Source organism: Esox lucius, chromosome 16, assembly GCF_011004845.1.
Source record: "Esox lucius isolate fEsoLuc1 chromosome 16, fEsoLuc1.pri, whole genome shotgun sequence".
In the NCBI taxonomy this organism is placed as follows: Eukaryota; Metazoa; Chordata; class Actinopteri; order Esociformes; family Esocidae; genus Esox; species Esox lucius.
In genome coordinates this window covers 13,410,108-13,437,625 of record NC_047584.1, presented here as the reverse complement: position 1 = coordinate 13,437,625, position 27,518 = coordinate 13,410,108, and the positions used below count along the sequence as shown (strand labels likewise).

The 27,518-nt window shown below is 40.9% G+C and overlaps 3 protein-coding genes across 5 annotated transcripts in view; 2 read left to right on the top strand and 1 right to left on the bottom strand.

Moving 5' to 3' along the window:
- Nucleotides 1-2,208: 2,208 nt before the first annotated feature.
- Nucleotides 2,209-14,025, bottom strand: si:ch73-116o1.2 (ras-related protein M-Ras). 3 transcript variants are annotated; one of them, XM_034286956.1, is made up of 6 exons: nt 14,009-14,025; nt 6,113-6,337; nt 5,711-5,864; nt 5,315-5,414; nt 4,003-4,082; nt 2,209-3,481 (listed from the first exon to the last, which is right to left on the bottom strand). In XM_034286956.1, exons 2-6 carry the CDS (start codon nt 6,306-6,308, stop codon nt 3,382-3,384), a joined length of 630 nt encoding a protein of 209 aa, XP_034142847.1. In that variant the 5' UTR covers nt 6,309-6,337; nt 14,009-14,025; the 3' UTR covers nt 2,209-3,381. The 3 variants fall into 3 exon arrangements, with proteins under 3 accessions (XP_034142847.1, XP_010895884.1, XP_010895883.2); XM_010897582.5 differs by lacking the exon at nt 14,009-14,025 and adding an exon at nt 10,061-10,318; XM_010897581.5 differs by lacking the exon at nt 14,009-14,025 and adding an exon at nt 10,021-10,314.
- Nucleotides 14,026-18,306: 4,281 nt separating this feature from the next.
- Nucleotides 18,307-22,085, top strand: tmem177 (transmembrane protein 177). The gene is made up of 2 exons (XM_010897584.4): nt 18,307-18,420; nt 20,892-22,085. The coding sequence occupies exon 2, from the start codon at nt 20,946-20,948 to the stop codon at nt 21,876-21,878; it is 933 nt and encodes a 310-aa protein (XP_010895886.1). The 5' UTR covers nt 18,307-18,420; nt 20,892-20,945; the 3' UTR covers nt 21,879-22,085.
- Nucleotides 22,086-23,262: 1,177 nt separating this feature from the next.
- The window catches only part of ptpn4a (protein tyrosine phosphatase non-receptor type 4a), a 55,177-nt gene continuing 50,921 nt past the window's right edge, over nt 23,263-27,518 (top strand). Inside the window, exon 1 of the mRNA XM_034286787.1 lies at nt 23,263-23,730. The gene's annotated coding sequence lies outside the window, so the exon portion shown is untranslated. The remainder of the gene's footprint in view (nt 23,731-27,518) is intronic.

The following is a 27,518-nucleotide window of genomic DNA, read 5'->3' as shown; positions in this document are numbered from 1 at the left end:
TCACAAGGGCAAGATAATTGGTTAAAGGAATTTAAGTTAGGTTTAGATATTGGACTACAATTAGGGGTTTTCAGTTAGTTCATGAAAGTTTAAGTGAAACTCGATTAACATGTATTCTGTGTCTGATGGATAAGGGGGATGACAAGGACAGGAATATTCAATCAGTATTTGTTTCAGTGCTACAATTTCTTTTTATTCACAGACCATTACCCACAATCTTTTTCTTATATCATCCAGCCAGCAATATGATTGAGAGCAGGGTCATCAACCGAACAGGCATCACTGTCTCTGAAGACTGGTATTAGTTATGTTTATTATAATTGTACAGATCATTATAACATAGTTGACGCATACAGCAAGAGATTTAGCACCTGACAGGTAACTGTCTCTGACGGCCCATATTACTCATGTTCAATCCCAACCCAGAACACCGAATGGCAGCAGATAACAGGACCCCTGTTATCGTCAGTATATTCTTTGAGTATGGCCATGTACGTTGTTTGGTCATTGATGTTAAGACCTTACAGAAGACAATCCAGGTAAAACAACTGTGTCTACTACACCAGATGGAAGTAATTGAACAAATTATTTTTAAAATTGCACAAGTTAGGAGGATAATTTAGTTGCAAACGGAACCCTGCAGTTTCCCGTCAGCGCTCTACTTCAGATGTTTAATGAGAGCGGGCGGCATTCTAATAAGTGACTTCCTGGAGTAGCTCGAAATGTTTCCATGAGACACCATTCTAACCAGACAGCCTTTGGCGGCAAATGATCTGTCTACTGAGTTTTATGGGAGTTCATGGTGTCAAACGACCTATGGCTTTGTCCATATTTTGTTGTTACAGTCATTGGCTGAAATAAATAATGAATGACGTGGGGTGCTGTTTGAGTGGCCCTTCCGCTACATTTGACCAGGGCCCATGGGGTGACATTTTAGGGTGTAACCAGCGTCTTGTGACAGCTGTTTTGTTCTGGGTTTAAGTAAGCCAAAAGAACATAAAGGCGCACAGTCAGAGACAGTATAATTCCACTCACAATCCTGTATTTCTTTATTCGTTATGAAAACCCCAGAAGAAAGGCAGAAGCCGGTGTTTTGTGCTTCAGTCTTTTCTTCAAGCTCATCCGTCAGACACAGCCAGTTATAACATCATGTTGAGGTAACAGGTACAGTAATAAATTATTCAAAACACTTGCAAAAAAATGTTATATCAACAGTACAAATGTATCAAACATACTTGATACAATATCATTGATTTCTCTATTGACACATTTTAGTTTTTGTAAAATACTGCTGAAGACATCATGTCTGGAATTTTATTCCCTGGGAAGTGTAACTTTCACTGTACCTCTTACAGCAGGGTCACTCCTGGATATTGTTCAGAGGGTACCAAGCTAATGAATATGGACTGAAATATGGAGAGATAACTTGGACCTGTCTAATACAAATTGTAGATTTTTGTTTTCAATTGCAAACGTATTTCCTACCATGTACTACTGTCATGAAGCAGGCAGACTGAGATACATTTTTAACCCTTATTTTAAGGTACATTGACTGAGAACATTCTCATTTATAGCAATGACCTGTGAGCAATTAGAGTAAACTGCCTTGCTGAGGAAAACATTTGCAGATTGTTCACGTTGCCAGTTCTGGGATTCGATCAAGCAATCCTGGCCAGATCCAACATCTAGGTTAACCACGGCATGAAATTTGACAAGCGTAGTTTTACCCATTAAGTAAAAGCCTTCCCTTTTGTCATTACAATTTCAACACATACATACAGTATCTCACAAAAGTGAGTACACCCCTCACATTTTTGTAAATATTTGATTATATCTTTTCATGTGACAACACTGAAGGAATGAAACTTTTCTACAATGTAAAGTAGTGAGTGTACAGCTTGTTTAACAGTGTACATTTGCTGTCCCCTCAACACACAGCCATTCATGTCTAAACCGCTGGCAACAAAAGTGAGTACAGCCCAAACAAATGACGTTTCACAGCTTTTTTTCACCAGCTGGGCCAAATAATTTAGAAATCTTTGCGACGCTGTGCTTGAACAAGAAAGTCCCGTTGAATCAGGAAAAGCCTATAAAAGTTAAACAGCCACCACAACAGACCACAGACCTCACTGACCAAAGTGGTAGCCACTCGGTGGTGGTAATGTGCAGATTGGGAAAGATGTGTTACTTTTCAATGACTTTATTGACCAAAGTATGATGATTATTTTTCATCAGAACTGCTGACTGTAAATAATCAATGAATGGCAGTATAGTACTAATACATGCCCCTGTAGTTTAGGCCAAGCTCCAGGGACCCACACAGACCATCAGCTTAGTTACCGGTAACTATCATACAGTATGTTCATGCAGGGAAATAGATCAAACATTTTCTTTTATCTAGGGCATTCCAAAAGACACATTCTGCATAACAATCATACTATAACAGAACACATTCATGTTAATTTCATAAAACAGAATGTATCAAAACTAAAAATCACGAAATGCCAATGAAGCCGCAGCAAAATCAAGCCTTTTTTGGCCACAGATTTCACACCAAAAAGAAAACAGTGAAATCCTGAAGAGACTGATTATAAAAGTGCAAAGGTACAGTACTTCCTTCTTTCATTATCTAACTAGATGAACAAGCCAAAATGTTATTTTCTGTTTTGTTTTGTGCTTTAACAGTACAAGCCATTCAATGTTATTAAATACTCCCTAATAGACAGAGAAATCTATAGTCTTGTTGCGTTGAGTGACGGGTCCCTTCTGCCTACAAGCCAAATTCCCCATCGACTGACCCAGCACTTCTCCAGCCAAACACTCCTACTTCTGTTTAGGACCCTTAGGAACCAAACCCACACGCTGCTTACGCCAGTGGCTAGTGCAAATCAAATGTACTTCGTAATCCTTCTCCTTGTTTCAGAATTCAACACTCAACACCATGAAGAACTCACAACCACAACGGCACATACTCAAACAATGTGTCTCAACTCAACTGACTCCCCACAACACAAACACTCCCCGACAACATCTACCATGGCATCAACCATGGCTTCTCCCCACCCTGGGGAATAGCTTGACATCCTTCCCCAACTCCAGGTGTTGACGAAGAACCTCATTACATCAATGTCTGCAATGTAAAGTCAGTCCATATGGAGCTCTTTCTGCAGTGCTTCGTTCTTTGACCAATCAGGGGCAGAGGGTGGGGCAACGATGCCTTTGGGCATGCCTTGGAGTTGACCCGCACAAGCGAAAGGGGTTTCCTGTGACAATTCAACAGTCAGTTCCTTCTCACCCCCCCCCCCCCCCCCCCCCCCCCACTCCAGGTATTGGTCCTTGGCTGTGTGCAGCTCTAACAACAATTCTCGAGGACGGACACCATCACAATATGACACAGTTCATTTTGTGAGAACCCGTAGATCGCTCCCCTCGCCACTTCATCTTCTTCTTCTTCTTCAGGCTCCTCTCTGGGATTTGCTGCCTGCACAGGATAGAGGAATGAAGGAGAAAATAAAATAAAGAGAGATAGGGAGGGGAGGCAGAGAAAGAGGGGGTAGAAAAGATGACGATAAAGGAAGAAGGAATGTAAAGCAGTAGACAGACATACAGGGAGGATCGGTTAAGCCACCTCAGCAGAAGCTAGGCAAGAGCATCTCAAAGTCTCATTGTGAAACTTCTATAAATGCTGGACAGACAGTTCAGTGGCCCCACCACCAGGATACAACCAAACCGAGCATCAACATATACTGGATTCCTCTAAAATTACACATCTGTTTATTTAGGAAATAGCTGCAGTTTTGCTCCCATCCGTTTAACAGACTTCTAGGACATCCATGCGATACATATCTGTATGTTTGCAAAAGGTAACAAAAATGCTGGTTGTCTCCTACTCAAGTATTCATCCATTAATATAATCATGGCCATATATAAACTAATTGAGACTAATTCATTATTTATCATAACTGGCAGGTCGGTGATAATCCATCTACAAGTTTGATGTACCTTATGACTCTGACTAGTTCATGGAACGCCTTGTCCACATTCATAGGGGGATCCTTGGCACTTGTCTCAATGTATGTAATCTGTGGGGGAAAAAACACACAGATCAAAATGTGGCATGTAAATATAGAATAGTACCAAGTACAGAGTTAGCTTTGCGCTACACCTGGGTTTTTTGGATATTCAAAGTGATTTAATAAACGGACAATAGTAGCATAAATTAATTAACTGGATTGTCGGTCCTTGAGTTCAGTTTATGCTCACTTGAGCTTCATAGAATTCACCTAGCACCCACTTTTGGTCCTTTATTTAATATTTGAAAATGTGTATAAAAAAACCTTCATGGGAACTGAGTGTAATACTGAATAAGTAACCATGTTCTAATGTAGCCACAACACAGAGCATCAGCTCATTGCGTTTTCATGTAAGAAGGGTTTGTGAATTGCATGATGGAAAACATTCGCAATTCACATGTATCTAGAAAAAGTAGCCCATCCACTGTCATGATTAGCTCTTATATTTGCACCTATCAAGTGGCTATTTTGCAACATCTGCAATCACATTCGCATCACAAAAATAAAGCTAGACGATGGCCTCTTGCACATTTTAATTAAAGTGCATTTACAAACAAAACATTTATCTCTTTAGATGTTTTTCCCCCTTCTCTCCCAGGCCTCAACATCTGTCTTCTTGTGTGGTTTAAGCATTGTTGTGGGATTAAAACATCCAATTATGTTGTTTTTTCTCTGTTGACTGTGAAAGCAAACCCCCCTCCAAAAGACTGGAGGGAAATCAGAAACCTGTGGGTAATTTATGCCTTTCATAAAAAAAAAGAAATTTGCTGACACACTTAAATGTTACAGTCATTCCCACAGTGGTGTCCTCTGACGTTAAGTGTTCTAAAACAGTAAAGGGCAAGCTTGGCTGTATTTGCGTTTTGCCCCACTACAGAGCCTCAGTGTGCATTCTGAATGTGCGGTCTCTCCCACAGGCCTAAATCTCACTCTGCAGCTAGCTCTGAGTCAGCTTCCAAGACTTCCTTGCAGCCAACAATCTATCTCCCAGGAATAGCAGCATAAACAACTCGGTGGAACCCCAGTCACTGACAACAGTGACGACTTCAACCGGGTTGATCATGAGCCTTCTACTGACCATTCTGACCTGACCACGAAAGAACTAGGTTATTCCCGGTCAGGAAACGTATCCAGGACCCTTGTACATTCTTTGATTTGTACACAGAACTGTATTAAACAAAACAGTAAAAACCAAGGATTTGACATCAAGCTCTCCGATAACAAGATTAACCTTCACTCACATTGTGTTTGACAGCCATTTCCTGCCCCTGGTCGCTGGGGATTTTACGGAGGTGAACTAAGTCCACTTTATTGGCAACCAGGACCATGGGGAAGGCCTCCCTGAAGGAAGAGACAAAGAAGAAGCACTGAGGAACAGATGCATCTCATTCAACATTACATGTGTTAAATAAACCCAAGCCTGACAACCAGACTGGAACGGAATAGGCTGGGGAAGGACTTGTTTGTTGTCCTTTGTTGGGAACACAAGATATAACAGAGAACCGGATGACTATTTGCCGTGTTTCAACCCTTTTCCGGTGAGAGAGTTAGACACAAACAACTGTGGCAAACAACCCTGCTGTCAACACTTAAGTCAGGCCAATAAGACACATCTCTGATTGAGAGCTGGGCCTCACCTGTCTTTGACCCTGAGAATGAGCTGGTGGAAGCGGTCAACATGCTCAAAGCTGGCCTTGTCAGTCACAGAAAAAACGATGAGAAAGCCGTCCCCCGTCCTCATGTACTGTTCTCTCATAGCACTGAACTCCTCCTGACCTGCTGTGTCCAGCACTGTGCAAGAACACATAGAGGTACCATGTTTACAGGTTTTACACTACCCTTTTGAAAATTCTTGTTTACATGTGAACAATTGGAAAAAGCTAAATCGCCAAAGAAAACAAAAACACAAAGGCCCATAACATTAACTGACAACAGTGCATCCTGTAGAACAGTGTGGGGATACGGTATATTTGTTAACATTCTAAACAGTCTTGACTTTAGCACCTAACCTGAGAGAAAATAATAAAATGTCTCCCTACCATCCAGGATGGCCCACTGTCCATCTATCTCTGTGTGTTTAAGGTAGGAGTCCTCAATGGTGGGGTCATAGTCAGAGACAAAGATCTTCTGGAAGAACTGAATGGTGAGAGCGCTTTTCCCCACTCCTCCGTCCCCCACCACCACCAGCTTGTACGTGGGGAGGTTGTCGCTAGGGACCGCACTGCTGGTTGCCATGGCGACAAGCGACAGGCAGCTGGCTACACCTGGAACACAGCGGGAGGAAGGGAACGTGAGAGAGAGAGAGTGTGTGTTAGACTGCTGCTGCTGCTAAATCATTGTCAGGGAGACCAGAGAACACACATTTCCATGCACCAGCCCTCTCAGAGAGAGAACATCAGCAAGCTTTTGACACCCTGGCATTCCCTGCTGGACTCATTGCACATCTGCATAAACAAAGGTTAAATAAATCGTCAGCCAGGGGACCTTGCAGAAAATGCTGTGATGCAGGATAGGTAATAGATGTGTGCTTTGTGTAAGCAACATGGGTTATTATACTGTAACAACTGGGGAAGCAGAGCCTTAGATGGAGATTAGGTGATTTTCTGGAGATGCCTTAGTATCTGGTCTCTGATTGGCTGCCCAGATGAGGAAGTGCCTTGCACAGCACAGACAACCAGTATGCAGTGTAATGGAGAGACTCTCCTTCCTTGCCAGACTCAAACTGCTGCTCTATCATACGTCCATATTTCAGTTTGAGACTCCATTTCAGACATAGCGTGATGTTAAACAAAACAAAGTAATCAAAAATGTGATATCCAATAAGAGTATGCATTTCATTTCACCCCAAAAACAAACAGAGCTGCTATCTGATTAATGCACCCGATGAATCGTCAATCCTATATGTATGTGTCTTGCCATGTATAGTGTAGTCAGAAGGTTACATTGCTTATGCAATGTATAGGTTGTTTGGGAGTCGTTCAAATCCAGACTAGGTTGTTTTTGAGTCGTTCAAATCTAGACTAATTTCTGAGAATAAACTAACATCCGTGGGAGTAGTTCAGTGGTTGGATGGAGAAATTTCTCCTTCTGAGACTGTGAAAATAGCATAAAGCACAAACTACTCTCCCAGTGCTGTTATGCGGGGAAATACAGTCTAGACATCTATATTGCTGTGCTTTGTAATCATAGCTTTCGAAAATAAAAAAGTATTTGACTTAGCCTTTACAGCAACTGTGGTGGTGCATTTTCACCAGAATGCCACAAAAACTCCAGATTCAGATTTTCTATTTCTGTTTGTTGTTCAGTTGCTAGACAATATTTTCCCTCTCACACGGTCTATATATTTGGTTGGTGTTCAGCAAAGGTTTTGTATGTGACCATGCCCTTAGCCTTATGCTGTGATGGTGAAAAGGAAACAGGTTCTAGAAGACAACTGAGGACATCAAGTTTGGAGGAAACAATCCAAACTGTGAGGATGGTTTTCCTCAACCAACAAAGGTGTTTGAACTTTCTAACAGCAGGTAAGCAACAGAAAATATTTTTGAATGTATATAAACTCAAGCTGCATGAGAGGCTGTGGATAGATGACGGCCTGAGAGTAATGGACGGCCTGAGAGTAATGGAAGGCCTCAGGGTAATGGACGGCCTGAGGGTAATGGACGGCCTGAGGGTAATGGACGGCCTCAGGGTAATGGACGGCCTGAGGGTAATGGACGGCCTCAGGGTAATGGACGGCCTCAGGGTAATGGACGGCCTGAGGGTAATGGACGGCCTGAGGGTAATGGACGGCCTCAGGGTAATGGACGGCCTGAGGGTAGTGGACGGCCTGAGGGTAGTGGACGGCCTGAGGGTAATGGACGGCCTCAGGGTAATAGACGGCCTGAGGGTAGTGGACGGCCTGAGGGTAGTGGACGGCCTGAGGGTAGTGAATGGCCTGAGGGTAATGGATGGCCTGAGGGAAATGGAGGGCCTGAGGGTAGTGGACGGCCTGAGGGTAGTGGACGGCCTGATGGCAGTGGACGGCCTGAGGGAAATGGACGGCCTGAGAATAATGGACGGCCTGAGGGAAATGGAGGGCCTGAGGGTAGTGGACGGCCTGATGGCAGTGGACGGCCTGAGGGAAATGGACGGCCTGAGAATAATGGACGGCCTGAGGGTAATGGAAATTGCACTGATAGGGCACAGCTCAGGCTTACACAGCCCAAAGTTGCTTGCCTGAGAGCCCAGCCCAGACAGTGGGTAGAGGACGTGGTACCATGGCACTGGGTTGCAGGAAACAGCTGTCAGCTGGTGACGGTAGCCCCGCCCACTTCCTGCTTCATACAATCAAGGGAAGGAAAAACACTTCTTTCCTCAAGCTGCCCAGTCAGACCCCAGAGAAGGATATACTGTAGAGAGACACTCTGTCACCCTCACAAGGGATCAGCTAGCTGAAAAGTATCAATAAAAATACTGTACCTCTTCATCCATCTTTCAATTCAAATACCACTGACCAACCAATACATACAACTCGGGTCAAGCTCAGATTTGCCGAAGTCATTCAGTATTTTCTCATTACTGACCATTGACCAAAGGGGTATTGACATTAATGCCCGAAAGTGCACACAGTTGTCCAGTAAAGGATATGTTATCATCATCACTGGTAAAAGACCATCAAGGGAGCCAACTAACGCTCTTTTGACTGTGCACATGAAGTCACAATATTCAGGGCAAAACAAAGCTCTACCACACTGCTTCTTCAATATCAAATACAGAGTAATGGACAGCTTTGTGCTAAGTTTGATAACTCAGTGCGTGTAAGTCAACACAATATGACTCGTTGAAGAGGTTGTGTGACTGTAGCCATGCCTCTTCATTTAATCTATGTAGGTATACATAACTTGGATGATATCATTGGTACGTTGGATAAGGTAAATGCAATGTATTGATGATCACAGATCCATGTCCAATATTATACTATAAAGACTCATAGTTCAAGGTAGGACTAGCTTCCCCTCAGAATCCAGCTCCACTCTAGGTTTCTTCCTAGGTCCCTAAAAGGGAGTTTTTCCTAGCCACTGTGCATCCATTTCTTGTTGTTTCTTGCTCTCAGCTGGGTATCTGTACAACCACTTTGTGACAACTGCTGATGTAAAAAGGGCTTCATACAATGCATTTGATTTGATTGAAGGTGCTTTGATCCAGTTGAAATGAAATAGATGTACCTTGGTGGCATTTGAATTTCTTTGATTGATTAACAACTGAAAGGATTCCACTACCATGCCACTCTTATTGCAGAATTATCTGGTGATCTCACTGGGCTATTAATAGTGGATGAATATGTGTAGCTCTATCGAAGGCTGCTCAATGGTGGGTGACCTCATCCTATGATGTGGTGCCTGAAGAATCCTTCAACAGAAATGCTGCTTGTAATTAACTATACATGCCTGTCGGAAAGGCGGGTCTACACACTTGGTAATAATTATGCAAAACGTATACAAAGTTTGTTTTTCTAATGGTGAATATCAACCACTGCCTGATGCGATAATTCTAATGGAAAGTACATTGTTTTCACTTCCTTCCTGACCAACTTCAGAAAGCTATTCATCATGCTTTTAACTAAATCAGGTTGCTTCTGTAGGAACCGCTGTTTTAGCGTTACCGCAGCCGTATAAAAGGTTTTTGTTGCGTCTTGAATGTCAAATCTTTTAGAGAAGTTTGCTGCATCAAGCAATTTCCGCAAATGGAATAATATGGCTTCCATTTTTTTAATTAAATAGCTTTCCCGCAATGTTACGGTATTGCAAAGAAATAAAGTCTGATGTAAATATTAAATAACCCTAGAAATAAACCAAAACACAAACCAAAACATGGTAAGAATTTGACCAAGAATGTAGGCTGCAGTACAGTAGCGGCGATGTAGAGCAAGCCCTACGAACCACCACAAATATTACAGCAAAACACTTACCAATATAAGATCCTTTGTCGTGAAAGTATGCAATACCAACCTCTGAAATATATACCATCCCTCTTTGTCTGTTTCCTCAAACAATCACCATCCTTCTATTTTTGTGACGGGAATGCGCCTCATATCCGCGATGCAATCCGCTATGTAGCAAATCTTTATATTGCAACAGCCCATACTAAAAATAGAACGTCTTTATAGGGTTGGACCTCAGTTCGTTAAAAAAGTATTATCATCCGAGTATCATTCTTCATCATGTGATGACGGGTATTAAAATTAGTCCACAGGTTCATACATTTTTGCATTCTCAAGAATACACTTTTTTGACACAATGTAAAATTCGGATTATTTTTCTCAGGAAAACCCCTATTTTTATAGAAAGTGGACTGTTCCGTTATGTGGAGGTTCCCCAGCCAGGTTTAAGTAGGCTACTTCTGTCCAAATACTAAGGTGGGGTAGGACATTTCGATTTGATACCAATAGCCGTTGTTATTATGTTATTGACCATATGGTTAGCATCAATTACAGTTGGCAGTCTAAATCATATTTATGTTCTGCACCCATCTATTCATGAATTGCGCACTTAATGCACACTGTATCATATTTAAACCTTCAAGTAAAAAGAACAAATTGATGTTAGACTTAAATTACAGTGATAAATAAAGCAATAATGATTGCAATTTAGCGGGGGATAATGCATCACTAAGTTTGAAAAAGCTATGGAAGTAACAGAATAATATCGACATTAGGCTATAAGGAATCAGAAGGTAGGCTACATATTGTATATTGTTGATACTTTCAGTGGATATTTTAAGTAAAATAACATAACATCCAAAATGTCTTCCCTCTGTGTGTTCCTTAGCACCTTGCATCAGTCAACCTGCCTGCCCCACTAACCTCCTTGCCCTTATTTGGATTTAGTAGAGTTAGAGTCAATTACTTGGTATGTTGTTGGACAACTCACTCTAATGCAATACCCATATCACACATTTTCAGTGTTAAATTCAGAATCTGCTAATAAGTTAGATGTAATTTACCACACTGCCATCCACTTGGTAACCTGTGCCCCCTTCAACATTCATCACTGTGACCTTTACACTTTGGCTTACTGGCCCGGGCTACATGCATGTTAGACTCACTGGAACCAATTAACACATTCCCTTTTAGGTAAATTCCTTATTCTGAATTACCTTAACTCGCTCCATAACATATTTTACTCCAAGGGTAATCCAACTGAAGTCTCTCTAAAGCCAATCCTTTGCAAAAGACCCTTAGCTTGACACTTGTGTCTCACCTCACTCCTTCAGAAATTAACTTCACAAACTGTTATCTGATAACTGCACCTGCTGTTCAATATCCTGTTTATTTCTCAATTCCTTGTATACAGTTTTTATTTGTTTATTAGTGTTTTTTACAGTATTGGTGTTATTATGTGTACTGAGAATATCTTGCAAGTTTGCAAAATGACTTTGATGAGGTCATCATTAACATTTTGAAATATGAACTGGTTTAAGAAGATATAATTACATTGTGTTTTGTTGCTTACAACAATGTTCTCATATTTCACAACAAACATTTATTGTGCATTTACAATTTCACCCCTTGGGTAGTTCTCTATTGTGTTCAATTCATGAAAAACAAACATTGCCTGAGGCTACCAAGACATGGGAACATAAACACCCTAAACCTCAGGAATGCTAACTGGAGATCATATGATGTTCCAGCCACTGTTCACATTGTAACACAGTCTATATTAACTCTGGCAGAACTGTGTAACTTCAAGGTGTTATGTTGTTAGGGAATTGTTGAATGACTTCGTCTTGGATATTAGAGCTGTTGAATTTGCGTTTTTAAATAGCTATGGTCAGAAATGTTTATGTTTACATGTTTTTCAAAGCCATTTTAGATAATCCTCAAAAGGAAATCACAAAAAGACCCTTTATTCTTATTTTATCTCAAAAGTTCTTAAAGCTTTATGTGCTTTGTTCTGAACGCTTTTGTTCATGTTTTATTTATTTATTTATTTTGGGGACAATGCATGCAGTTTGTTTACACACACACAGAAGGCAATAGAAGCAGACCTGTGGCTAAAGGGAAGGTGGCAGCAAAATAGGGAATGTGATTGCAAATAATATGATTGGGGAGGGGTGCTGTGCTGTGTCATGCTGCTTGATATCAGAATTGCCTTCATAAATAAGTCATGCATTAGCTGGCGTTGCTGTCTTTTACAGGACTCATTACAGTGGCTAATGGGCATGAAATGAAATGGACAGCTCTCTCTCTCTCTTCCTCCCCCCTCTCACCCTTTCTGTGTGCAGAGGTTGCTGGAACACCTCGTATTGATGTTCTTTTGTGAAGTGTGAAGGGGGTTGGCATAAGGCTGCATCTGACTTCAAATGTAAAACCAAAACCTTTACGTGTTCATGTCAAATCAGCCAGACATTCTGTTGTGATAGGAATTCTCGCTGAAGCTGGTTGTGTGCAAAAGGGAGGAGTAACCTTTGTTTACATTGTTAAAATATTTCAGGTCTCTCTATCCATGGATAATAGGGTTGACTTGTTATAGTACAACTGCTCCATTTCTACCACAAAACGATATAAAATTTTTCTAAAAGAAGGAAGAGTAAAACCAGCTCACCAGATACCATTTAACTTTTAACCTTTTGTTTTTATATATATATACTAATAATACAAATAATGTAACAATCACTTATGATGTCCAGAAATTAATCTGCCAGCCTGTTACAGAGCCCAACTGCTGATCCAGGCACCACGTGCATCGAATTGGTAAAAACTGTCTTGAGCTTGAGACCTCTATTTCAAAATCATATGTGATTCTTAGTGAATCCACGGTTTAAGAAACCAAAAAAGGCTCGCAATTTGAGAGCAATCCGTCAAACATCAATAGTCAAATTAGACAAGTGCTCCAAAAGTTACAACCCTTTATGTTTCTAATCTCCAATCTCCACCCCATTTAAGAAACAGCAGTGATATATTAATCACTGACCCCCAATCAGTCTTTTCTATTGTCAGCGTGGCTGCCATGGTTCCTTTCGATCATCATTAAAACACATCTTACTCCCTTCTGCTCTGCCAGTGTGTATTTTCTTTTGCCTAGAGGCCTCGCTCAGTGAAATGGAAAGAGGATTACAAGATAGGTGGACTCACGGCAAACTAGTTTCTCTATTAAAACTGGCCAGGTATACGAGAGTGTCAGTCTCTCGTCTAAAGACAGCTGGGTCAAAGAGCAAATCAAAAATCTGACTTATGTGTAGGAACACAAAAAATACATTCTAATACCAGCATGGTTTAGACGAATGGGAAACCTGCTTCTTTTAACTGTTCCCTTGTCAATGGCCGGGTGATTCCCACATTGCTGTCAGTGCCAGTTGCTATGGAGACTTGTAAAGGGTAAAGCACGGATAAGATTTCTCTCTTGGAGTGGATCATATTCTCTCAATCTTTTTGTATAGATAGTCAATTAAATTCTATGAAACATTCCGTACGGAAGCCTGACAAATCAAAAAATGTATGCAGTTACAATTAATATTTACTCAATAAAATTATAGCTCCTTCAATATTTGTATCTTTGAAAACCAGGAAATGTAATTCTTAAAAATGTAGGTGGGTATTGGTATTTTTTTTTAATGGTAATGGTAATTATACAATAGAATTAATCTTAATCACATATCAAATACATTTTGCCATTATATAATCAAGTAATTACTTATTAATTAATTAACTGTATGCTCCAAAACATGCTCGTAGTGTGAATAGAGTCCAGATTTTGCATTGTATATCCCACTCATTTACATTTTCATCTTCTGCATACTCCAACACTGTTAGCATTTGGTAACACCTCATATGCATTTTGACCCAAACTGAGTTCGTCCGAGGAGCAATCATTACAGCTCAGGGCATGAACACCCATTCCTACATTAATCAATGTGGATCTGTCAGTAATAATCTATGAAAAGTGTGATACACATACCGTAATTACCCAGATGCCGTCTGAAAGAAAGAGAAAGAAGTGGGTTTGGTAATCAAGCATTCTTTATTCATCAAGCCCACTGCAACAGGCAGATCCATTATGATGTGGGAGCTTGGACGGCTAAAGACAATGTTTTATGACTGGTTACAGTATGTCTGTTAAAAGGAGAGTAAAGGAATATAGAACTTGCCCCATTTTTGTCAGCATAATGTTTTGGCTAAGAGGGGGTGTTGTTAGGCAATATTTAAATATATAAAGTTATGGATCAGTTGACTTGATGTATTCACCCACAACTGATTCTAATAATTAACTGGATAAAAAGTCAAATCAGGTTAGAGAAAGATACCATCCTGGAGGTTATCTACAAACAGAATTGTGACACACTCCTTTGACACAGTAAGGGTGACATACCCATTAAAAGTGTGGAGTATCTGGCTTCTCAGTGCCCAGCGCCATGTAATCTTATGAAGACCTTAAGATTACATCTGTCTTCATCTGTGACCAACCTGCCCTCCACAACACACAACCAGCTAATGGATGCAAACTATGTTTTCCCCCTAAAAAAAGCCTCTACGACATAATGTGATTCAATTAGATAACTTGTTGTAAGTGCACCCAAACTCATGTTAGTAAAGTATGAGGCCTGTAAGCTGCTAAGTTAGTTAAGCTATCTAAAATCTGTTTAACTCATGATATAGCATAATTTAATGTGTTAAAGACCCAACCTGCGTTCAATATCTGAAAAAATCTTAGCAGTGGCATACGTCAACAGTCAGGGGGTTCTTGGTTCTTCTAGCCATTGACAGGCTCTCTGATAATATTAAGTGATAAGCACCTCAACATCTATGTGCAATATCCTTCCGCAAGGAAAAAGCTACTTTTTCCCTTTTTGGATCCCCTGTTTGTGGTGAATTACCAAGTAACTTTTGCATTTGTCATTTAGCAGATGCTCCTACCTGCAGTGACCTAAATAAGGGAGTTTATACATGTTTTTCCCTCACAGTCTGGCCCTAAATGGGAATCGAACCCACCACCCTGCTGTTGCAAGCTCCATGCTTTACAAATTAAAATACATGGAACAATGCCCTGTGTGCAGTGCAGGATTTATGCACAGATATCAACAAAACCCCATGCTTCCAGTTTTGCAGCCAGCTTTTTTGTGCTGTTCAAAACAAGCTTGGGACTGTGCTTTCCAAGCAGTGTCAGTCTCACTGGGGTATAAAGGTCACTGCCATGGATTGAGCTATTTGGGAGGGTGCACTGTCACTCCTTTCCTGGCACAGTCTAAGGGGTTGACCAGGCCAGACATCTGTGTGGAGGCGCACATTTCCAGACCTGGCATGTAGTGTGCTGTCAGTCGGTGCAGAGGTGGGTGATTATGTATCCTGCCTATTCCAAATTGCCATAAGGGGACTGCTGGTGTCCAGTTGCTTCAGTGGTTAGGCTCCCTTCAGAATTCAGCCTCTCTGGCTTAAGGGTGTAATTTTATTTGTAATCCCCATAGAGTGTCATGCCGAGTGACCAACTGAAAGGGAATTTTATTTATTGGTTGTCTAACGGAGGTAACAAGGTATTACCCCTCTGGGGCTCCATGCTTTCTGCTCGTGGTGGAAGAGGACCTGAATTAATGTGGTTTGGTTATGTCTGGGTTTTATTATCTGGAAAGCTGTCTTCCAGGACAACTTGAGGCATTTTTAGCCATGAAAGGCTTGACTGAATTTTGAATTCAGATTGTGTGCATGAAGGTATCAGACCAAGTTGTTCCCTCCTTTAGGAAATTTACAAATAGACTAACAACCAGATTTAATGGGAAGTTGGAAATTATGAATTTGCTTAAAATACAATTATTATTGGGAAAGAAATGTCACCTTGTAAACATGTGGTAATGTAGGTGTTTTTGACAACTGGATGATTACAAAGATTGCCTACTCGGCAAAAGTATATAGTTGCGTTTACCCATGATATATTTTCTAGCTACAGTGGGGAGAACAAGTATTTGATACACTGCCGATTTTGCAGGTTTTCCTACTTACAAAGCATGTAGAGGTCTGTAGGTACACTTCAACTGTGAGAGACAGAATCTACAACAAAAAAACAGAAAATCACATTGTATGATTTTTAAACAATTAATTAGCATTTTATTGCATGACATACGTATTTGATACATCAGAAAAGCAGAACTTAATATTTGGTACAGAAACCTTTGTTTGCAATTACAGAGATCATACGTTTCCTGTAGTTCTTGACCAGGTTTGCTTGCTTTGTAAGTGGGAAAACCTTCAAAATCGGCAGTGCATCAAATACTTGTTCTCCCCACTGTACATCTGGAGTACTTTTTTGTGTTTGCTTGTAAGTAGTATAGTCAGGCAGAGAAAATCACATGGGAATGATCAACGTTGGTGTTAACCATACAGGTGAAAAACAAACCATGCAGAGAGGAAAGGAGATGTCAGGTGACATCAGGAGGAGGGTAGTAAGAACAGATCAGCCTGGAAAGTACAACCACCTAAAAAAATATTTGAGCCCCATTAGTCAACTGTGAGGCAAATCATTTAGAAATAGAGAGCATAAAACTTGTTAGCAACTCGGCCTAGAAGTGGACGCCCTTCCAAAAATGTCCACAACAGTCACAAGAAACATAATAAATCAGGTAAATGCCAACCCAAACATAACATCTGGAGATATGCAGACATCCCTTTCTGCATTTCAGGTTACTGAGCATGCTTCAATAATAATAATGGATCGAAATGGCATTCATGGGTTGCTAGGAAAAGGTCTCTGCTGTCAAAAAAGAAACATATTACTTAAAACCTGAAGTTTTCTGGAAGTCCATTCTCTAGACAGATAAGTCCAAAATTGAGGTAAAAATCCAACATTACCAACCAGCAAAAATAACTTCTCAACAGTCAAACATGGTGATGGGAATGTCAAGATCTGGGGCTGCTTTTCTTCCTCTGGACCTGGTTGACCACACATCACCAAAGGAACCAAGAATTTTGAGGTGTACCAGGAGAACAGAACACCAGGCCATATGTCAAGGAGCTACAGCTGGGACCTTCAAACAAGGCAAGACCCAAAGCATTCAAGCAAATATACCAAGAATGGCTTAGGAACAAGTAGATTTGTATTTTGGATTGGCCAAGCCAAAGCCTTAACTTCTTTAATCCATTTGGGATGGTGTGGCAGGACCTGAATTGGACAGGACATGCCAGACACCAAAAGGAAAAATACTGATTGAGTGAAGATGATGTCATGAAAACAGTTGACTCCGTTTTCTTAGTTGCACTACCTGAGGAAAAAAGGAACAAATTCAAATAGAGTCCATTGAGATTATAGACATCCTCAACCCTAATGAGTTTCTATTTAATTTACATTTTTGTCAGGCTGTGAAACATGTCACACCACAGATTAGACAGTTTAAATTTAGTTGACGTAGAAGCTACCAAAGAGACATCTACTATTATGTTTTACAGTACCAAACTAATTTGCTCATTTACAGTGGCTAACTAATTTTATTACCCAGTTAACTATTCAAATGACGTGTGCTAGATTAGAACCTGCACATAGCACTCCAGGAACAGGATTGAGCAGCCCAGCTCTATATGCAGTTGACAAGCACCTTGATGTGTCCAAAACCTAGTTTAATGCAGTGCCCATCATAGGTATAAAGCATAGATGGGACTTACAGTTAAATCTGACGTCCTAATAGGTCTGCCATCTTACTTAGGACCAGTTTGGAAAAGTCTAGCCACTTAACACAAGTCATTGTGGTATTTTGTGCAGAAGCTCTTTGGTCCACAACAAAATACAAACGAACGAGGTGGGAAACATTTTTTGTGCATCTGTAATAGTGTCGAAAAGTATGATACCATCATTAATTTTATATAGCGTGTTTTTAAATCAATGAACAAGAAAGATAATCATAGTAGATTAGCTATGTTTTATTGAACCATAAAGTATCAGAATTTGGTTATTTTTCGTTTAAAATGTTTTCGTTTAATAACGTTATTACTGTATATAATCAGCAGATGGCCATGTAGCTTTTGTACACAAAAAAGTAACCTAGATATCCCAATATTCTGAAAATTACAGTCATCATGCTACGCATGACAGTGGTTATTAATAGAATATAATATAACCATTATAGAAGGGAAAATGCCACTTCTACGATGGGCGTCTATTACTGCTGGTTTAGAACAAGTCCCAGTAAAGATCGCTGAGGAACTGCTCAATTCAGATGTATGGGACTCAATGGCACCAGCCTATCTAGTGTTCTATTATCTATGGCGCCCATGAATTTGCGTATGTGTCGATTACGTTGAAAATAACGTACCGCCATCTTGGACGCTGCCTCCAATTCATGTATAACCCCATTAAGCTGTAGCTGCCCTTGCCGACTATGTCAATACCATGTGAGTTATCTATCAAACATTATATAAAATGAAACATTAACTATGATTTAAGTTTAAAATGGTTCTACATATAGGGAACTTTGTTGTTTCACCCTTCATGCTATCGTTGTTATTTGACTGCTAGCAATGTGTAGCTAGCTAACTAAAGAAGTTAACTGTCTAACTAGGAACGCTATATGCTAGCTAATTTAGATCCTTATGTCATGTTTTAATAAAGTAGTCATATCTGCATGGGTTGATACGCAAGCCAAACTATAAAACGAAATTCGTAATTGCAGGTTTCTTCTCGACAACTCTAGAAAGTCGTAAATGCACAATAATGTCATCACGAAAATGACAGCTGAAGAGTCCAGTAGCAGCACTTGTAGTCGTACATGTTTACAGTGTGCTTATATGTGTCTGTGTATGCCAAGGTGAGCTACTGTAGCGTCCACCGGACGTCCATCTCGTTAGGATATTCGGGATAATCAGATCTAGAAAATAAACAATATTGAGAAACTTTCCATGGGCTAAGACGAAAAATAAACATTAAGAAACGCATGTTGGCATGGCAAAAACAAGTTTATCGTCAACAAAAAGGCATGCTTAAACTCTATGGACTTACCATGCAGGGGTGTGAATATGTTCTTCGCTATAAAAAGGTTGTAACGTAAAAAAAATATGCATTTCCCCCTGGTAGTAACATATTTCATAACTCCACCCGACGTTGCATGACGTCATCTGCACTCACCAAGTTGTTGTATTTGCATGACTTCGCGAAAAACAGTGGACTATAAAGTAATATCAATTTAATGTGCTTTAGTAAGGTTCCATTAAAGTGATAAATAGTTTTTTGTTATATTTTATGACTTAATCTGCACCACCAACTCCCTGGTTTTCCATGACTAATTAAACCTTAGTATACACCGGTCAGTCATAACATTATGACCACCTGCCTAATATTGTGTAGGTCCCCCTTTTTCCGCCAAAACAGCCCTGACCCTCGAGGCATGGATTCCTCTAAACCTCTGAAGGTGTGCTGTGTTATCTGGCACCAAGAGGTTAGCAGCAGATCCTTTATGTCCTGTAAGTTGCGAGGTGGGGCCTCCATGGATCGGACCTGTTTGTCCAGCACATCCCACAGATCCTCGATTGGATTGAGATCTGGGGAATTTGGAGGCCAAGTTAACACCTTAAAATTGTTGTTGTGTTCCTCAAACCATTCTTGGACCATTTTTGCTTTGTGCCAGGGCACATTATCCTGCTGAAAGAGGCCAATGCCATCAGGGACCGTTTCCATGAATGGGTGCACATGGTCTGCAACAGTGCTTAGGTATGTGATAAGTGTCAAAGTAACATCCATGTGAATGGCAGGACCAAGGTGTCCCAGCAGGACATTGCCCAAAGCATCACACTGCCTCCGCCGGCTTGCCTTCTTCCCATAGTGCATCCTGGTGCCATGTGTTCTCCAGGTAAGCGATGCATATGCACAAGACCATCCACGTGATGTAAAAGGAAACATGCTTCATCAGACCAGGCTACCTTATTCCATTGCTCTGTGGTCCAGTTCTGATGTTCACATACCCATTGTAGGTGCTTTCAGCAGTGGACAGGGGTCAGTATGGGCACCCTCACTGGTCTGGGGCTACGCAGCCCCATATGCAACAAACTGCGATTTACTGTGTGTTCTGACACCTATCACTACCAGCATAAACTTTGTCAGCAATTTGAGCTACAGTATCTCGTCTGTTGGATCGGACCACATGAACCAGCCTTCGCTCCCTACGTGCCTTAATGAGCCTTGGCCAGCCATGACCCTGTCGCTGGTTCACCACTTTTTCTTCCTTGGACCACTTTTGATAGGCAGACCGGGAACACCCCACAAGGGCTAAAGTTTTGGAGATGCTCTGACCCAGTCATCTAGCCATCACAATTTGGCCCTTGTCAAAGTCACTCAGATCCTTACGCTTGCCCATATTTCCTGCTTCTAACACAACTTTGAGGACAGTTGCTTGCTGCCTAATATATCCCATCCACTGACAGGTGTCATGATAACGAGATTATCAGTGTTATTCACTTCACCTGTCAGTGGTCATAATGTTATGGCTGATTGGTGTTGCTATTTTGTTGAGATCCATTGTTTAGCAATGTATAACAATTTTAATAAATATTACAAAAACTAGACTTTCAATCCCTTGGTTGCACACTCTTTAATGGGTGTTGTAACTGTTCACATTCACCAGTCACATTTCAAATCCTTTACAAAGGTAATTTGCTGTCACTTACATTGGCTAAAGTGATTCTAAATTAAAGGTGATTCTGATTAGCCCTAAATAATAGCTGTATTTTCAATTAGGGTGTGTAGACTTATGAAATCCACTGTACTTGGTATATTCCCCCCAGCACTATTGACTGCCCTTCTAGATGATGATAGACAATCAGCAGGTCAGGCCTGTTGCATTTGATATAATTATTTTTCTGTTTTTAAGCAGATCCATCCCTGTGAAGTCTGTAGCTAACGGATTTGGACCAAACCAACGGACACCATGGCTTTTCAGTTCCTGAAGTATGCCGTGATGGTGCAGAAGTACCGGACGCCACTGCTTATTGCTGGGTGTGGTGGGGTGTTTGCAGCCCAAATGTTCTATCATGTGTTCCCAGAGAATACTTACAGGAAGTTGTACCAGGCCTGGAACAAAGGAGAACCAGCCGACCTATCTGACAAGCTAGAGAGCATCTTTCAGCAGGTTCTTAAGGATTATTGTTTAGGCACCTCAGGGGGCTACAGTGCCTTTGCCTCATTTGGCTTCCACCCGGTGGGGGCTGGGGTTCCATGGCTACCCTCTGGTGCCCAAATTGGCATCCCTGCCAATTTCAACAGCACACCAAATGACCCAGCTGGTATTACCAACCGCACCATCCTCATAAATGGCAAGGAGGTGCAGTGGGATAGCGGCATTGGTACCGCTCTCAAGGACGCGTTAGTGTTCTCTCCAGAGGCTCAGAAGTTTGCCATTGCACGGGAAGTGGCTCGTCTAGAATTGGGCGGACCCATGCTGAATGCGGCAGTAGCTCCGTTCTGCTTGGCCGGCGTGATGGTCTATGGGGTAACTTTGAAGCAGATCTTTAGGCTGCACTCTGGTCCTGTGTTCTTTAGGGGCGTTGTGAATGTAGTTGCTTTGGGCCTTGGTGCTGTGTCTTACTTCCTGACCTCTGATGCTGTTGGCCAATGGCTGGACTACAAATCAGACCACTGTGCCGCAAGCGTGTCCAAAGACTATGCTAAAGGAGGAGTAGAGTTCTACGACAAGATCCTCTCCCGGAACAGGACGCTGCGTACGCTTATGGGCCAGAAGGGGGAAGAGATGTATGCACCAAATGGCAACCTGTTCCCTGCTCACTTGCTGAGATTGAAGCATGCTCCCTACACCTCCAGGAGGGATGGCATCCTAGGCCTACTCAAGGAAGAGAAGGCCTAAAATAACATTAGAAGCCCATTAATGTCTGCATCAAGTGCAAAATGAAAGACTTTCATTTTGGAAGCTATTCTGTATTTGTGAAGCATAGAAACCCACTGCTCTGTGTACTACATTATAAGCAGGTATTATTTATAATATCAGCTTTACTCTTATCTTGGTTTTCAACTTGGTTAATTAACTGTTTAATAAAAAAGGACATCAAAACCAGACGTTACATTGCCTAAATAATAATTAGTAATAATAATGGTAATCCTTCACCTTATTGTTTCTTATCTTCAATCACTGCAGTTCCACAGAAAATGTTCATAGCATAAACATGGAAATTAATTTCAAGTTGTAATAGGTGGTCAGTATTTGAATCTCCTGTACTTGAATTGTTGATAAATACATTGGGGCAAGGCATACAAATCCCATTTTCACAAAACGTCTGGTATAAATTTAAAAACATGTACAGCTGACTTTTGAGATCGTAAACCACAGACGGTTTTGCCTGTATACGTCTGTGTTAAGGAAATAATGAAAAACCCACACCTGGTATAGCCTTATTGTTTTATCCTGACAGTGAGTCTCTCCTGGGTTATGTTAATACACTGTTGATGTGATTACAAACAACTGTTTATACTTATGCAACGGGAAGTACGTTGAGGAATATGACCCGACCCTTCAATACACGACGAACTTCAATGGAAAAGTAATTGGCCCAGTTTCAATTGAAGCTAATTACGGCGCAGTACTGAGTAACCACCAATTTTACCCACAGACTGGGGGAGACGAGAACACCTACAACTAATTTTTGACAATAGATACTTAACACATCACAGTGTAATGCAATTATCAGTGATTTATTATCATTTTAAATGTATTCGAAGTAGGACATCATTTAGCCAGTATCCTTCAAATTGTGATTATCAACACCCCCTTCGCAATATTGGACGCAAGTGATGTAAGGTCGGGTTAAAACTGTTTTTATTACAACCACAGGATGTCGCTTCAGCCCGTATTTATGTTGTTCTCTACAGTCCCATTGGCTGGTGTCCACGGTGGTGCCGTTATTGTAAGAACCACACCATGTTTGAGTTTAGGGGGAATACTAGAATTTATTCAGACTAATAGGGGAAATAAATATGCTGCGGCTAAAAGTATCCAAGAAATGTGTACTTTCCCGGCATAATGATTATTAAACCAGACATTGCGTATAGATGTAAATGACGTGCTGCACATCAAACGTTATGCCATAGATCCCCCAGTTTTATGTAAATCTATAAAACCTGCAAAATGCCAATGACGACATAAAAAGTAGTATTACTATGGCAAGATCGCTCACCCATGACTTGGTACCACGCCTCCATATCTTGTGACTCCACCCCAGTGCACTGGTGGCGCTGCGGAGATTGCGCCATTATGTTGCTATGCTGCTATTGCCTCTGCAGCTGAAGCGAGCGAGAACATTGACAACGGACTCCGCTGACATAGTCAGAGACGTATTCGGCAATCCACATTTTCCCCAATATATATAAATATATATGTCGCTCATACCCTCTCATCTACAAATCAAAGGAATTGTAAATATAATTCACTCGGTCTGAGATGCTTGCTGGTTCGCTATAGCCAATGGTTGCTTTATCTTGCGTGTGGATTATTCGTCGCCGTGCTAGTCGGAGATTCGAGCCAGGAGGGCCCGCAGTTGAATGTGTATGAAGCTGAAGGATCGGAGTGTTAAAGATGAGGTTTTGTCGGAGTTGGAAGCGGGTGAACTGAACTTGGATTTTCAGGCTCTCACCCTAAACTCATTTCCTGCTGTAAGAAAATCATATTCCTTAAAAACTGGACGCCCCTGGAACTGTTTATGACGGTAAGGTAATTCCCCAACTATCTTCATTATTAGCTACAGTACTAACTATCTTAAGGTAACTATTTTACTAAAAAGTTACAACACAACAGTACAGTAATTATGCAGCTTGAGTTGTTACAACGTTATCTGACCCCTTAGCGACAGTCAGTACAGCAACTAGTAATGTTAGCTAGGTAGCTCATATTAGGTACCCTAACTGGCAAATTAAATGGCTAACAAACCATGAAATGTAGGCAGTTGATGTGTTAACTATTGAGTTGTTAATAGTTGTTTGCACTCCGCAAACTAAACAAAGAAAACGTTTTGCTACTTCATACTCTGTATAACTAGCTGCAGTCAGTAGTTGTTGAGCGAGTTGCCTTTTAAACGCCTGCTTAACAATGTTACATTAGGCTGGTTAGCAATGCCTCTTGGGATATTATTGGCCAATATGAAAATAAACCTCTGCTAAACAAAACGTTTGGCTGGTTAAAAATGCGCTTTGGAATATTATTTTTAATTGTGAAAATAAATGGTGTTCCCTGAGTCCACTGTCTAACGTCGTTAGTACCTATTTCAGTCTTAACGGTATTTACAAGACTTCAGCTTGTGTGGTAGTAATATTGTACTGTCTGTTGCCAGATTATTTGTAGAAGAATAGTTTACCGTATTTAGTAGATCCAATTGTGGGTGTTGTAACGTTGGCTAGGCAGTTGGCTTGGTATCTTTTAATAACCCTTCTAAAGGATTTGGCTATGTTAACCCTTGTACATGCAGATTTATTTTAAACAAAGCCTTACTTTTCATAATACAGTACCTACACAGTAACCGCATGTATGCGCCAACCACAATGTTACTCAAATGACCAACAAGTCAAGGTTCCATGGTTGCACGGACAACATAGTAAGTCTTGTCACTTTTCTTGCTCGTTATTTAGAAACCACAGAGGTATCTAGAACTTCTCTTAGTCATATTTTCCTACTCTGTCACATTATTGGCGGCTGCTTGAAATGATTAAACTGAGGATCCATCAGTATGTTCTGATTAAATCAGACTGATTTTAGACATTGCAGCATTTCGCTAACCCGTTCAGTTCGCTTTTAGGTTCGGTATGTACCAGATAGGCTAATCTCAACGAGACACTTTCAAATGTCGTTCTTGAACGTAAATGTGTATGCAGCGAGCGGTGGCCTGGAGCATTAAATAACGTATTTTAAGCACAGCGGCTTTGCGGACTGCCTTCCCAAACCCTTCCCGTTTTTCAACTGGTCGTCCAGTACATCGGTTTAGTTCAGTTTTACGCTTCGGAACTAAAAAAAACCCGGAATGAAGCTTTTACAATGAACTATTATGGTTGTAGAAGCCCGTTGTTCAGAGGTGTACCTGGACTGATTTCAGCCTGAAGCTTGAATTCCATGTCAGCTGATTAATTCCGTTTTTATTATTGTCTGCCGGTGTAAGTCGTTCATAAACGTCTGCCGGATTTCTTATTTTGCTTTAAGTCCACAAATGTAATTTAAAACGTATTCTTCCCAATACAAAAAAGGACATCTAACCTGTCCTCGATCTTAGGGAGATAGCAGTGTCAGAATAAAGAGAGAAATCACATGCAAGACAAAGATTTACTTTCTGTGCAACCAGGGATACCTCTGTGTATACTAGAATAAAACCTGTTTTAGGGGGACCCAGTTGGTAAAGAAAAAATGGCCGATGGCAAGAGACCCAGCTTAATGGGCTCTGCACCAGAAGCAGACATTGATGGTTTGGAGTCTGTTGGGTGTTGGGACAGAGGAATCAGGCAGAGGGGGTGATATGTGTTGGGATAATTGGGATAGACTGCACCTGCTAACATGAGCATTTGTGAATCCGCTGGGACAGGGATGGGACACAGTCAGCTATTCTACTATGAGGTAAGGTACTGCTGGGATGTGAGTAACAAAGCTAAAGAGGCAAAATGTGTAGTCCCATATGGTAACACAATTGTTTTATCTATTTAAGTGTGCATGTGCATCCCATTCCAGTCCTTGTTTAAAGGAGCTGCTTGTATTTTTTTTTAATATCATATCAGAAAATGTTAATATTGGAATCATAATGTTTCTCAACATTAACTAAACAGAAATTATGTGGATGTATCCAAAAGGGCATCATGGAATTCAGCATTTCTTTTAGTCAGCTGAAGGTGTACCTACTTCTGTTGGTAAATGGAAAAGTGGCACCCTCTTTCTTACAATGGCATCCCTGTCATCTCCTGGTTGCTAAAATTCTATACAGTTCACTAAAATATATGTGAGAGAAGAAGCAGTGAATAGTGACATCTACATTGCTTTTTAGTTTTCAAAAGTGAACTAAAAATAGTTTACAGCTTTTGTTAGCTTGTCATCCAAAAGTGTGCAGAATGCCATGCTTTCAGGGACTCTTAATTTCCTGGTTGCTTAAAGTTGACACAGCTAGTTCAGTTTCTGTTTGTGTGAAAAGAAGCCCTGAATTGTGTAGGCAGTTGTTGTGACATCTAAATTGCTTTTTTATATATACTCTTCAATTCACAAAAATATTGTTTTTTCAGCTTTTGGTAGCTGGTTGAGCAAAAGTGAGAGTTTTTGTATGTTATGTTTTATAAGTTGTCAGTGTACTTCCACAAGATAGATGGATATTAGTGTTAAACTTTAATTTTAACATTCATTACAATTCACCCTTTGTGTTTGGGGTAAGAGCTCCCTGTAATGGAAAGCAATGCCCTATTTGCAAATATCTAGCGGATGATCTAGCTGCATTGTTCGGTCAATATATTTCACCCAAGGTAAGAACTCCTACAGGATTGCAGTTCCACGATTGACAGCAGTGTTGACCTGGCCCTGGAGCAACTTTGTTTCTTAGACAAGAGGAGGCATGCTAACCAGAGACTGCTCTTTGCTATGACAGATTCTCTTTGGTTTGTGTGTACCAGCACTGAATGCCACACACATTGGGTGTTACAACAGTGTTGTCATATATACAGGGCACACTGTCAGCACCCCTCGCAGAGACAGCCTGTGTGGCAATCCAGAAGAGTGCTGGGTGGATATCGCACCCGTTATAGGAAAACTCTGAAAAGGCACAACACAGCTGCGCTTTACCCTCCCATTTCTCACAGCCTCGCAACTCGGAACCAAAGGTGTTTTGGCTGATCTTTTAATTTCCTAATTCTATGATTGCAGACTTGCCAGCTAAATGTAGGGTATTCATCAGGGTGACAGAGTCCACAGATATCTGCCAGGGATCAGTGTGATGCGCAGCATGCTCTATTCTCTCCTATTTGTACTGAGGGGTATACTACATACCCTGAGTAGGTTAGTTTCAAAGGATACTTGGCAATAGAAATGTACCTAGCTACACAGTGAACCGCATTTGGATAATCTGTTTTATAAGGTTATACGGTAACTCTGTTAAAAATTTAAAAATGGCAATTAGCTCTCCCTTTCTGGACTCTGTGCGCTTTTAAATAAAACATACTGCATTGGTTTGGCAAGTTAAATTGACGGCTTGCTATTACTCTTCATCCTTTTCAAAATCAACTACTATTTCATTCTTGGCATGGAGATCGGAATAGAAATCAGTTTTTACTCACCCAACACAATAATAAAAAAAACAACACTGTAGTACTGAATTCAAAGAAGGCATTCCCTCTGGCAGAAAATGATGGGCTTCCGATTAATCAAAGGTCCTAATTGGTGCATAGTGGAACAACGTTATGCTCTAAAACACCGGCATGGTTGGGGAAATGTCTCTGGGTGATTCCAGCTAATTAGAAGTGTTATGGATGTTACATGAAA

Excerpts from the sequence above, each read along its gene's own strand:
- si:ch73-116o1.2 (XM_010897581.5), bottom strand. The coding sequence starts at position 10,078 with ATGGTATATATTTCAGAGGTTGGTATTGCATACTTTCACGACAAAGGA. Across the intron at positions 5,865-6,112 it reads ACAGTGGGCCATCCTGGATG|TGCTGGACACAGCAGGTCAG; the intron begins GTAGGGAGACAT and ends GTTCTTGCACAG. Across the intron at positions 5,415-5,710 it reads ATTCTCAGGGTCAAAGACAG|GGAGGCCTTCCCCATGGTCC; the intron begins GTGAGGCCCAGC and ends CTCTTCCTTCAG.
- tmem177 (XM_010897584.4), top strand. The coding sequence starts at position 20,946 with ATGGCTTTTCAGTTCCTGAAGTATGCCGTGATGGTGCAGAAGTACCGG.